Source organism: Ptychodera flava (genome assembly GCF_041260155.1).
Source record: "Ptychodera flava strain L36383 chromosome 3 unlocalized genomic scaffold, AS_Pfla_20210202 Scaffold_26__1_contigs__length_13983176_pilon, whole genome shotgun sequence".
In the NCBI taxonomy this organism is placed as follows: domain Eukaryota; kingdom Metazoa; phylum Hemichordata; class Enteropneusta; family Ptychoderidae; genus Ptychodera; species Ptychodera flava.
In genome coordinates, this window is record NW_027248280.1 from 6760996 (window position 1) to 6775454 (window position 14459).

Genomic DNA, 14459 nt, shown 5'->3' on the forward strand with positions numbered 1-14459 from the left:
ACCAAATTTGATGAATTCTGCTGCAGATACCGATCTGACTGATATCTAACTGTGGTGTAAAGCACTTAGAAGTGTCAAGTTAATTAAGGATTCATTTGCATATTTAATGAACTTTGTAATTAGTAATATTACTCTAAAAATTACAGCATTAAATTTAAAGAACGTGCTACAAATGCTACTCTGTTAGATATATAATTGTCCCATGAAGCATTGAGCAGTGTCAAGTTAATAAACAGCTTATTTGCATATTCCATAAAGTTTGTAATTTGTGATTTAAGGTGAAGTACTACGAATTACGTCAAAATTAAGTTGTGGTGTCATTTTCTTGAAACTTTGCACAAATATCCTTGGAAGTGCAAAAATGAAATAAAAAATGGGGGTCACCACGCTCGTTTCCATGGAAACGGACGTTAAAATGGCGTCGTTAGAAATAAATAAAAATGATATAATTCACTTAAACTAAAGAAAGCAATTATAAAACGCTTAGCAAATGAGTTAATTTTATAAATACCAAGACTTAAGATCCATATCTATCGAATGTATAGTTTTCATGATGTTTGTAAAGAAATTTTAATATAAGTATCGATTACAAAATGACGATATCGAAATTATATCACTACATAATTTTCGAACTTTCTTCCTGTCGCTTTGAATGGTGACATTTTGACCAAACTTGGCGAATAAACTCCTGACATAATACCATTTAGTTTACATCTTTAATAAAAGGGTGTCACCACGTTACTTTTTACAATATCTCTAGGTGAATGGGTAATTTGCGCCATATAAATGGGAGAGAAATGTTAATTTTTCGCTCATATTTAATAAAAACCAGCTTCCTAGGGGGTCAAAATATGACAAGGTTATAGGTCACATGTTTTCTAAGACACTGGGTCAAAAATTAGGTAAAAGCGCAATTTCAACAATGACAGGTGATGTTAAATACATACGCTACAAAATAACCATTTGCGGCAGGCTGGAGTTAAATCTGCGCAGAAACGTTCTAAAGCGTGTGCGCGTCCGAATTCGTCGCCCTTCACCTTAACTCTGAGAGTACTGTGCGAAAGTTGATGAAACCTGCTACATATAGTATTATAACAGATATCTGATTGTTTTGTGAAACTTACTACTATACCCATTCAGTTCACATCTGGTTTTTTAAGGAGAGAAACGTTTCCATAATTTTATGCACACAGGATCTTCCTGTCCACATCTACAGTTTCAATTATTGCGTTTACATGTGACGTTTGTAGATAAAATGCGAATGGTAATCCCACTGTGTTATCCGGATAACTATGTATGGAAAAGTAGTGAAGGCGTCCTGGAGCAAAAAAGCAAACATCGAGGGAAACTTGTGGTGTGTGAAGACGCCATAGAATTCTTGCGTTCCATCGAGGGTCCAATCTGTCCCGTTGCTGTCACTGGTCCCGCTAGATGTGGAAAATCATACATAGCAAGTCAGCTTATCGAACCAAGGCCACAAGATTGTGTCTTCAAAACATCACATACACAAAAACCAGAGACGATGGGTAAGTATACGTTTACCTTTCCGGAATGAATTATAACTATGTGGAAACGTGAAGAGCCAATGAACGTCCGCACATATGTACGCTTTTACATCGCACGCGCGTATGTGTGCGTGCATATGTATGTATGTATGTATGTATGTATGTATGTATGTATGTATGTATGTATGTATGTATGTATGTATGTATGTATGTATGTATGTATGTATGTATGTATGTATGTATGTATGTATGTATGTATGTATGTATGTATGTATGTATGCATGCATGCATGCATGCATGCATGCATGCATGCATGCATGCATGCATGTATGTATGTATGTATGTATGTATGTATGTATGTATGTATGTATGTACGTACGTACGTACGTACGTATGTATGTATGTATGCATGCATGCATGCATGCATGCATGCATGCATGTATAGGCAATGATTATGTCATTTGAACTATTAATGACAATCATCACTTGCTTCTAGGAATATGGATTAGCACTGAGGTATCTAAGAAGACGAAAAACCAGACAGAGATGTCTGTTGTAACAATGGACACTGAAGGACTCGGTGCTTACAACGCTTACAACAATAATGATATGCAATTGTTTTTATTGGTAACATTGCTATCATCTGTATTAGTGTATAACACCAACGGAACTGTTACTGCTGAAGATATGAAGCAACTGAGGTTAGTTTTGTCTTTCATGGCAATATACTCATTTCAATAAATCGTGAAATAATTGATTTACTGCATCAACTATTTTGTTCTGCTTTGACCCATTTTTAAAAATTGTTTAGGGTTAAGGTGTCCCATTTCCTTTGTGTCTTTCACAAAATTTCACTCAGTTTATATTCTTGATTACTCCGTGAATTCCGTGGAATATAATTCTTGTCCCTGATAATTTTAGTATTTTCCTTGTGCCGTCATTTAAATGAAAATAAATAAGACTGCAGAACTTGTTTCACAGTACTGAGGAACTTTATAATTGGAGAAAACTAGAAAGAACACCATGATGCATACTTTTGACTTCAATGTTGTTAGGGTCTGTTTTGGCAATAATGCCAAATCTTAGGAAAGAGTAAGGCGGTAAGATCATGCACAGACTTGTTACTTTATTGTTTATTTGATAGTAGAGATAGGCAACACGAAGAGGTACAATACTGACGTCAGTATTGTAATGAGTTATTTTTTAACATGTCTATAGCCAAACGACAAATCTAGTTAAGTACTCGACTCTTCATAAGGGTTCATATTCAATTTTAAATTTGTAAAGATGTTAAACACGAAGGATGGTTAAAACACTCGCATGACAAAGGGAACCCATTGCATTGCATAAAATACTTTCGATACGCACTATATACCAATGGAACCATGTAGATATTTGATACTTTTGATGACGGGAGTTTTGTCAGCTTTATCTCCATAAGACGACTAACTAAACCTAGCCTTCAAAGTGGAACAAGCAGTTTTTAAAATATATAAATAGTCAATTTCAGCTAGCACTGAAGCGATAGAGGATGGTCGCTTTAAGAACAGGCAAAAAAAACTGCTTCTGAAAATAATTCAAAAATATAAGCTAACAAGAACCTGGTTCTTATATTTATCTTATTTAAAAGAATTTTAGCTCATATAATCTCGCGCCAATGTTTATGCACTTCAAATATTAATCCTTCATTGGAGGGAGAGTTTGAAGTCGAAGGTAATTATTGTCTCATACCATTTCCATGTTGCATGACTTTCCAACGGAGTGAATTCTGATACCTTACTGCTGAGCTGCTGGAGCAAATATACTTTGTTGTCATACACAGTATACACGATTCATCTTTTAGTGTATTCTTGCTTTTTCATGAGCTTCATATATCCACGTTAATCGCAAAATGGATAATGACTGGCGTGCATGTCTACTGATTTCAGTTGGGTAAGCACTATTAGTGACATGATCCACGGGCAAAAGGATGGGAAGACTTCGAAATGTCGAGAAGAAGACTTAATCAGGTTTTTCCCGAACTTCATGTGGCTTCTCCGAGATGTTACAAAGTCATTCACTTTGGAGAGAGATGGTGAAGACAAGGAGGTAGCACTCAAAGACTACATTCTAGAGGAGGTGAGTGATAAATACTAAAACTATCAAGCAAATATTTCTTTTAAAATTAACTAACAATATCTTTCGAGGTTTGCACAATATTTAGAACATTGCCTTTTCTGTTTCAAATAAAAAAATCATAAAAATCGGAATTGTACGTGGTCACTTTTTTGGAATGTGAATCATTCTGACGCTACAAGATTGTTCAATCAACAACTAATGGGAATATACAACAAACTTGAAAGTACAGAGAACAGATGCACAGTAACACAAGTTATATTTGAATCATGAACAGGGATTGCAACGGACACGGCTACAGACGGAAAAGTCATCATCTTCTTTTAAGGAAGAATGCGCCTCGGGGACAGATATTTTGACTCTCAATCTTTTTCAATTCTTTTCTGATCTACGACTTATAGGGGATGATTTTGAAACCTTGGATTAAGAAAAACTTTCATCGTCTTCTTGTTTTGAAAATCAAAATATGCATTCTTCTCCATAGCATTGACACAGGGATGAGGCCATTTTGAATTTTAAATATGGGTAAATTATGGGTATTCTGTTTCTCTAGTACCAAAATTCATTTTTTTATTTTCTGATTTCGAGAGGGAATGGTCGAAAGATTCTTTTAGGAAAGTTTTAGCAAAGGTTTAAGTCTTTCACTTTCGAGGCGCACACTATATTAACTTTAATTTTATATCGCCTTTCGTGAAGGTACTGAAATTAGAAGACGAGACGCCCGGGTCCGCCAAGGAGTGCGATAGATATCGCAGAGCAGTTTTAAAGTCCTTTCCCGTTTTCGACGCCGCAAAACTTCCAATGCCGGCAAGCGATACCGAAGTTCTTGCAAACATGGATAAGGGGGCTTATCGTAATCGCCTAAATCCAACATTTTTGTCTGAAGTCGATGATCTTGTTGGACGTTGTGGTCAACTTATGAAACCTAAAAAAGCTTGGCCCTACGATGGTAACATAAACGGTCCACGTGAGTACTACCTATCTTTATATGTTCAATGTGACCTGAGTAAATAAATACATTGATAATACAATGTGTATTTTATCTTTGTATCTATAATTGCACTAATAAGAAGTACCAGGGGGAAATTTGAACTTCTCCTCACTGTCAACCTTTCCATTCGTTTTTTTTTGACGTTGCATTCATCATGCAGTGTACACACAGCAAGGAATTAACACGACAAGGAAAAAGGGTATATACACCATGCCTAATCGAAAATAACATCGATAATGACTATAATTTGTATCAGTCACGTAAAATTTATCTGAAATTACGCTAAAACTTTGTCTTTACACTACCGTCAACATTCAATTTACTTGTTCTGTTGGAAACGCTAAAGATTATGCGTCTGCGTACATAAAACTCTTTGCACTTTTTCAGATAGAATGCCCTTCAAAATTAAACGCCAATTACCTTCAAAATTTCACAAGTTTTTATATTCATTTTTCCTCCATATTCAGCATTGTGTCATTATAGAATTATTGAGTAGAATTAGCTCTTCAATGCATTTGTTATAAAAGATAGCAAGAGAAAAGTTTTTTTTCCACCTAGTGCAGAGAAATAAAATGTAAGTTAATTTTAAATAGTAAATGTAAGAGTATGAGAGTCATTTTGAAACTTGCGGTGGCATAAAATACTCTTAGGTGAACTTACTGCAGGTAGAACTTACCGAAATGAAATTATTTGTCGCCTTCAGAATTCGCCGAATTACTCGAACAGTACGTCGCGGCATTTGCGTCCTCTGGTGGTGCGTTGCAGATTAATATAGTTAGTGACAAAGCAATGGAGACCCTGTTGGGTGAAGTGCAAAAGGAAGCCTTGGCTGAATACAAAACCAACATGGCAGCGTTCGCTGAGTCAGCTCTTCCCTGTGACACACACGAAGTCATCAACGCCCACGACAAATATTATTTGAAGGCGATGAGGATGTTTGAACAGAATTCGAAGGACATTAATGATGCCAAACGCCTACACTCCTACAGAAAGTCACTTAAGGTATGGATCATGAAGAAGCAAATAAAGTTAAGTTCAAGAGCAGCTAGTAATTTTTTCCGTCATGAAATGTCTTGTGCAGTGTCGGAAAGGGTTTCCAAAAGGATTAAAAACATGATAACTAGTCATCCGGTCGTAAACAATATTGTTTGAAAAACAAAAGATGACAGACCTAGTCGACGTTTTATGTACTTTTTATGTTAAATGGCCCAATCTTTGCTCCGACAGGTTAGTGTTTAAAATTTTACAAGCGTTCACTGTACAAGAAAAGACCGCTACAATACATATAATGACGCAATTCTCTCTCTCTCTCTCTCTCTCTCTCTCTCTCTCTCTCTCTCTCTCTCTCTCTCTCTCTCAGGACTCCATGGCTACATATGGCAAAGATGACAGCAGTGAATGCACTGGGGGATATCTCTACGTAATACTGCAGTCAAACAAGAAGAAATCGGAAGCATTTTGCAGAACGCTAGTGGAAAACTTGGTGGACAAGGAATTGCGTCCCTTAAAAGACAGCAGTAAGAACGAAATTAATTTGAAAGTCAACGAGTTGGAGACATTGTACGGGGCAAAGGCTCGAGGGCCGTGTAAATGGGATATATACAAAGCCGATTTGGCAACGGTAAGTACGTGAAGTAATAATTATGGAATGCTGCATCGGAACTTCAGCAATGGATACATAAGAGCACTTGCTTCATGTTAGCGTTAGTCATACTCGCTAACTCTATAGAGCAGTTTTTACAGTACAATAAAAACATGGTCCTAAACAAGTACCTCCTTTGACAAATGTTCTACAAATACATAAAAATTTACCTTTGTAAATATCCAGACGTGGTGTGTGTTGAGGCTAATGTGTTAATGTGACTTTCTAAATGATTTCATATTTAACTAGTTTGATCTCTGTGAAATTATTATGTTCTCGCACTCTTTTTCATTATGGATGTGCCTCAATAAATGCAGCAAAAACATATAATATTTTATCCTTTTGGCAGGAAATAGATACAATTTTGTCGACGTTCAAGGACAGAAAGAAGGAGGAACAGGAAGCATTAAAGGTACAGGGATACACCATATTTTGGCTTTTCTTAACGATAATTCAATTTCTTTTTGTCACGTTCGAACTAACATTGCAGTCAATATGAGAGACACAGTAAACATACAGAAGACACATGAGAAAAATGAGACAAGGACATCATTATGATAGTAAGACCGACTCATTAATATACCTGACTTCCCGTATTCAGCTTGTACGATTTTTTGTTGTTCTGCACTACTGTATTGTACATTTGCTGCCGTGCCTCGTAAATACATATATTAATCTTTTACAGGAAAAGGAAAAAGAAAGAGAGGAGATAAGAACAATGAATCTAAAGGAAGATGAAACTTTGGTAAGTCTTACATAAGTATATAGTGATTTTATCACTATTATTAAAGCTTTTGTCGTTCGCACAAGATCTGCAAAATTATCTTTTCCCTTTTCTTTCTCACACTCTCATATTCTATTCTAGAATTGCAGCATCTGTTACAGTAGGGATACTCTGTGACGTTGTGCAATATCATACAGGTATTTGACGGCAAGAAATTAAAACGGAACTAAAATAATCTGTACAATGTCCGATACAGGCAATTGGAAATGTAACTAAACCATACGCGTATAGATTCCTGGACGTATTTCGAAAGCGACGTTTTCGAGTCTTACACTTGAAGTCGGCAAAACGGTTGAATGATCATGCCTTCCCTATCTCTTTTGCTATGCATATTCTCTCAAATTAGTTTGCTCAGGTGACAAAAACCTTTCGACAATACACGCACCATTAACTTTTCTGGCATCTTCTCTGAAAAACAGCGAAAGAATCTGGAAGAAGATGTCAACAAACAAGAGAAGCAAGTAGTAGATGACTGCAATGAAGCATGTGAGGCCATCCTGACCCAGATAAATCAGCTTCGCAAGACGCACGATACTCTCGTTAAGGAACTAGAAGGCATTAGGAACAAGCTTGACGAAGAGACAAAGAGGGCGCTAGAGGAATTAAACAGGCAAAAGGAGACACAGAAAAGCTCAATTTAGTTGAAACTACACCGGTCCGCTTCTTGGTTCAACGAAAGAGTGAAAAGGATTTGAAAATGTGTTAAATGAATGTAAGGTGACACATTACGTCAGGGCAGTTAGTTTAAACTTTATTGTGGTTGTATCCAGGTAAAGTTTCTGAAACTCGGTTTCCATCGTTACATGTGTGATATTATATACTATTTTCAATCTCACTATAGCAAATCTATGATAATTCACTTTGGTTTATGTTTATGTGTCATTTCTCTTCTTAGATAATTACTAGGAATAACGACGATATTTAATGACAACAGAAGAGGATAATTCTACTAAATTACATATACACAAAACTTCCCCCGCTTTCTCTAAATCAGGTTTGAAATATTCACTGTACAAACTTTTTTTAATTTTTCCACTAATACAGTTATTTCAACTCTTCCTGAGCGAAGTACGCAATAGAATACGTGCATCAGCTGATATTCAAGCTCCACTCTTTGCGGTTATTTTACTCTATACTCCGTTCAATAACACTTCTCCGGGGACAGTGCATGGTGACCTACATACAAAACTACCAGTCCTGTAATTAGGGGCCCAAGCCTACCGGCTGGGCCCCTATTGCTTTTACTGGAGTTCAATATTCTTCTTCTGGTTCTTCCGCTCTTTTTTTGTCGACCTAGAACTCAAACATCGCTTACCGCAAACTTCTGAAACTTGCAGGGCTAATAGGTATCTATGAGATCTCGTGCACCTGGGTATACAAATTTCGATTGGTCACGTGACCTGGCGGCCATATTGGATTTTCCAAAAACGTAAAAATGGCTTTTCCAGAATACCCAGGGGTCTAGTCGATTTGAAATTTTTTGTATAACAAGCATGGCCTAAGGTCTTAAGAATTTGCCAATAAAATCGCATGCGGTCACGTGACCTTGGCCGCCATATTGGATTTTTGAAAAATATCAATTTAATCTTTAAAAATCTTCTTCTCCAGAACCAAAACACCGATTCCACTGAAATTTCACATGTAACATCTTAAGTGTGATCTCTTTCAAGTTTGCGAAAGGCGTTTTGATCGGTCACGTGGTTTGGCCGCCATATTGGATTTTGAGAAAATCGTGATTTAATCTTCAAAAATCTTCTTCTCCAGAACCGATACACCGATTCGACTGAAATTTGACATGTACCATCTTAAGTGTGATATCTTTCAAGTTTGCGAAAGGCGTTTTGATCGGTCAATTGGTCTGGCCGCCATGTTGGATTTTGCGAAAATCGTGATTTAATCTTTAAAAATCTTCTTCTCCAGAACCAACGCACCGATTCGACTGAAATTTGTAATGTAACATCCTAAGTGTGATCTCTTTTAAGTTTGCGAAAGGCGTTTTGATCAGTCACGTGGTTTCGCGGCCATATTGGATTTAAGGAAAATCATGATTTAATCTTTGAAAATCTTCTTCTCCCGAACAAACACAGATTTGACTGAAATTTTGCATATACCATCTTAAGTGTGATGTGTTTCAAGTTTGGGAAATGCGTTTTGATCGGTCACGTGGTTTGGCCGCCATATTGGATTTTCCATAAAATAGTAAATTTCAAGTGAAACGTACAATAACTATTAGATAATGTTGAAAATCCTACTTTTCAAGCTCGAATTTTGCACATAATATCTCTAGTGCAAGATTTTTCAACCATGTTAACCGCTTGGGCCCCGCCAACGCTGCTTGCAGCTTTAATTTTTTAGTTATTTTCCTTTCGTAAGAATGCCAACTGTTTTGTTCACCATCAGCTTTCAATACTGTCAACATTTCAAAATACGACGACGACGATGATGATGATGTTGATGATAGCGATGAATCACATAAAGTAACTTTTTCGTAGTTAAGAGAGAACAATAGCAATGAAGTTAACGTGGCATGTTTATCGTCAATCCTACATCTAAGCTTTTCCACACCACATTAACACAGTTATACCTTTTTTTCGATTAGTGTTATACATTTTGAACCTTAGTTGCTGAATTAGTTGTTCTTTGTCATAAATACTGATCATTATACGAACTTGTAATTCTTCGTATATACCAATATATTACTGCTTTTAGCTTATATCAAACACACTACTGCTGTTATGATTTTATAGTTATTGAAATAAATTGCTCTGATATAAGTTGACCTTAATGCATTGTTATTTCTGTGAAAAACACTGGCTTCACGACTTCCCGCTTTCTATTCCACCGTCTTTATGCGAAATGGTAATGAAAATATTTCACTTGGTGATTTAATTTTAAATAGCAATAAATGTCTTTTCACAAAGAAAGATTCTACATTTCTTTCGGTGGATGATACATAATTCTTAATGTCTCAAATACAATTTGCTGCACGATAACTTCCTTGAGGTTAACGTGGCCTCTACTTGAACTTGGCGAGTGTCTCCGCGTAACAGCCTCAATTGTGATAGGCTACCCGTCAACTGTAATTTCATCATAGAGAATAAATATCATTGATAATATTTCTTTGAATTTGAATTTATGGACCCTAGTCCATTTATCTTTGTTTATTTTTCAAGGAATGTATTGAATAAGAGCACAACTGAGAGAGAGAGAGAGAGAGAGAGAGAGAGAGAGAGAGAGAGAGAGAGAGAGAGAGAGAGAGAACAACAACATGCAAGGAAAGAACAAAATCTACTTTAGCTATTGACAAAAGGTGTCTCTGGCAAAGACACAGAACTAGCTTCTGGATAACTTATTTTTCAATCAGATATTATTTTTATCTTGGCTCACAACGTTAGAGCTATAAGCGGACAATGCACACTTGGCCTGCATCGCTCGCGCCCTCAGGCTGTTTATATACCTAGCGATTTGACCTTTGTGAATAAGTGGTAGAATCGTATTAGGGCAAATTGTAATCGCTCTTACAGTGTTGATGTTAGATCATTTATATTTTTAAATCCCCGAACGTTAAGTGGCACTTTGTCACCTCAATATGCAAACGAAGAAGAAATTATACTTTTTGGCATTTTATTTTATGAGATTACTCGATGTTCTTCATCAACCCAGATAAGATTCAACATCTATTCCAATCTCTAGAAGACTCTACGGTAATTGTAGAAGAGTACTCAAGTGTTGTTCTAAATTATGACCATATGCGTGGAAAGGATCTGTACGTTGTAGACGCAATTGGCTACGTACGGATCACAAGTCGGTACTCGACCGTACTCTGTGCATAGCTCTATAATTTAGAAAGCTTTAAATTCTAAATATTGAAAGAAAATCCATTTTCAGTAAATATTGAAAAGCTGGCGATCGATTCATGCAATGAATGCAAGTAAAATTGCTGTTTCATCATGCTCACTCAAAGCTACATATAGTGCCAGATGGTATAATTTCATGTGACCTAGGCTAAGCTCAATGAACGACATTCTGCATTTCCCGCGTTTATCTTCCGACAAAGAATATAAAGTTTGATACACACAGAGTGTTAAGAATTCGTACGGCCTGTTGGTCACACAGAATAAAGTTCTAAATGCTCTGAACTATATATGTTTACTTGAATGCGAACCAAATGGCTATAAATAATTGTTTACAAGTCATGAGTATGTGACCTCCTGTGAACTCTGCTCTGACAAAGAACACGCTTGGCGGTTTTAAATGCACCTGGATATCAGCCGCCTCTTTCTATCAACTTAGCATAGTTGACGCCGGGTGACCTTCCGGCGTGACCTAAATGGCCCCTTTTCATAAGGTGCAGACTATATTAATATGCAAATTGGTTCTACGAATCAGACGTCACAGGATATGTATGGTTACTGTGCATTTTCATTTAATCACCGGAAGATTCCTGTGTAGCATAGCACAAAAAACATACTCAATAAATTGACAAATCTGCCACAAGTTGCCTCATCTAGGCTATTTTTGATTATGCGCTGGATACGAAGAGTATCAAACTTTTATGATGAGCTCTTATTTCCATACACCTATCAAATAATAGTACATAACAACTTGAAAACATGCACAGGAGACCGTGCACTTCGACCAACTGATGTTGAATTTATATATTCCGTCTTTTCCGAGAAGCACCGGTCGAATGGAGCTGAAGTCAACAAGGACAGATTGCCTATATAGTGATTATGTCAGTAGATTCATGAATTGACATTTATACTATGAAAAATGTAGTAGTTGCGGGCTGGTTTCTGTTTCCTTAGCTTGATATGAAAACGTCTGCCTCTAATTGTTTTTCTTGAAAGCTTCCCAGTCCTTCATTTTCCCAGTGTTACATCGACCTTCAGCCATTTTACCTATACACACATTTGCCTCGGCCGATTCTCAAACAAGCACCGCCGGCACGCCCACTAACCACACGGTTGTTTCACCTCGATATCGCCGACGGTGATCAGCATCTCTCTATGAATTGGTTGTATAACGTGGATGTCTAAAAGCTGATGGTGGAGTTCTTGAGAATTTCGGTAAGGTAACCCCTCTAATGAATCGTAGGATCTCCTACTACTGTTTCATCCCAGATCTCAATATAGTTCTAAAACGATGTACGTTCGACAGTGGAAGCAAAGTGTTCCCGCTGTCAATGGGTAATTTTTGACCTGCCACGAAGAGCAGTATAGTATACAGCGTACACGCTACAGATATCACATGCATATTTCCGTATTTCATAGCATATACTCCAAAGCCGGAACAATTGCTGGTGATGACCACTGAACGGTCATCTTTCAAACAAACCAGATGTTTTATAATGTATCCAAAATACGGAGCACGGCTGTTGGTACAAAGAATGTAAAATCCATGATGTTACACCATTTTCACTTTGTTGTTAAGGTAGAATGCGCTTCTGAGACAGATGTTCGGACTGTCAATTATTTTACAAATACCATTCTCGCCTATCACTTGTGGGGGCCTATTTTAAAGCTCTCGGAGTAAGGAAGGGTTTCACCATCACAGTATTGTGAAAATCGAAAATTGTATTTTTCCGAACATAGTAAATACAAGGATGACGGCCATTTTGATTTTCAAATATCGGTAAACATTGAGTAATTTTTCTCTTACTAATACCAAATTTGCACGGTGAGTCATCTAATTTTTATTCCTGATTTAGTGAGACTATGGTTGAAAGTTTCCGTAAGTAAAAATGAGGGAAGTGTTGAAGTCTCTCAGCTTGGAGGCGCGTACTACCTTAATGCAAACATGTGTAGGTGAGTCACGCACTGCGCGTTAAGTTGCCTCGTCTGGTACACTAACTAGGTGCAGGTCAGAATGTCATGATGCGGATTGGTGTTCACCTAGCGTGGCCTCACCATCATTTTCGTTCCTCTCAGATTTTTTGGTTGCTCGCTAGCCCTCATATAGTAGATGTTACTCTAAGCTGGTATTCATCCAATTATGACCTCGGAGGTAGCATGTGTAGATAACATTCTATGTTCTCATATGGTTTGCCCTTGTCATCTGCGTTGGGGCGAACACGGAGTAAAAATAGAATCCATCCCCATTGCAAACAGGTAATCCTGGTTTCTTAGTTGCGTCAGCTCGCCAATATGTCACGGCTGTATTATACAGTTAATATTAAAGACACATGAGAAAGATATGGCTGACACGAACACAGTAACATGTACATGTATATGTCACACTTTATTACTTTGTATTGGAGAAAAGCATCATGGCCTTCGAGTGCGAAATACGTTCGAGTTCGAAATATGTGAAATTTCACTGTTATGTTAAGATTTGCTCCAAGTCCATGGGCATGTAAGTATAAACACATATAATAAATTGAAGGACTAAAAATCAGCAGACCGTCGCGGCGTAGTGGTAGATAGGCTGTTGCGTACATCCTGGGGTGAGTGAATTAGCCCACAGCTTGGCCAGCCATTAACAGCTACCGAGAAAAAAAACCAGGGGTCAGTCAATGTTATGTTAAAATCATGGCAAAATCGTACATGATTGACAGAACAGCCAGCGAGACACAAATGCACATAGCCGTCGACTGGCCTCGAAAAATGCCCCACAAATCGGGGAAGACCCGAAGGGGGTGGCACCAGTCGGTTTTACTACTGTTATCTAGTAAGTCAATAATACATGTACAATATGGGTTTCCCTGTGTTATTTATCCACCTATTTGCGAGTCATGCTCTCACGTAAATATACGAAAAACTGGCTGCTTTCTGATACACTAGCAACATAAGAGAAGAATGCCAAATCGAAAACAATTAAGCTGCCTTCAAAATGTAGGAGTCAATAAAAATACTATATTCGCTTGGCAACTCATGTCGTTTCCAGAAAGAGTGAATGTAATCGTTGGGAGGTACCCGTGTCTATCTCAATATAGAAATTTGCCAATTACATATTCCTAAAATGCAAACTGTGACTACAAATCATGATGCGACGTCGCTGTGATAAAGAGACAAATGTATAAACGCCCGTTTGATAATTATCCTAATTTACTGCAGAGGGACATTAATTATGCGATCAGAAGCTTGATGTTTTCTGAAAATGCAGAGCCATGATGATATTTTTAGCAGCAAAGTCCATTGCTACGTTGCAACGAACACTGTAACTGTGTTGTAAAAATGTCATGACTAGCATGATCGAGAAGTGTCAATATGGATGACATTAAAAACGGAGAAGGAGCGGGTATGTCTACATTGTAACATAAAGGTAGCTTTGAGACCTTCCTCATTAAATCAACAAGGCAAAAATCACTCATGTGTTCAACTGTAATTCGTGGTAAATTCGGCCAATCAATATTTCAGTTTATTCATTAAAAATCGAAATTAGTAATTAGGCTAATGATCGATTGTAAGCGTTTTGTTGTTG

At 37.3% G+C, this 14459-nt stretch overlaps 1 protein-coding gene across 1 annotated transcript; it reads left to right on the forward strand.

The window, feature by feature from the left end:
* The first annotated feature begins 3429 nt into the window (after positions 1 to 3429).
* Positions 3430 to 7678, forward strand: LOC139125768 (guanylate-binding protein 2-like). Its single transcript, XM_070691864.1, has 7 exons — positions 3430 to 3623; positions 4317 to 4587; positions 5315 to 5613; positions 5972 to 6232; positions 6603 to 6665; positions 6939 to 6998; positions 7457 to 7678. Exons 1-7 carry the CDS (start codon positions 3456 to 3458, stop codon positions 7676 to 7678), a joined length of 1344 nt encoding a protein of 447 aa, XP_070547965.1. The 5' UTR covers positions 3430 to 3455.
* The last annotated feature ends 6781 nt before the right edge of the window (positions 7679 to 14459 follow it).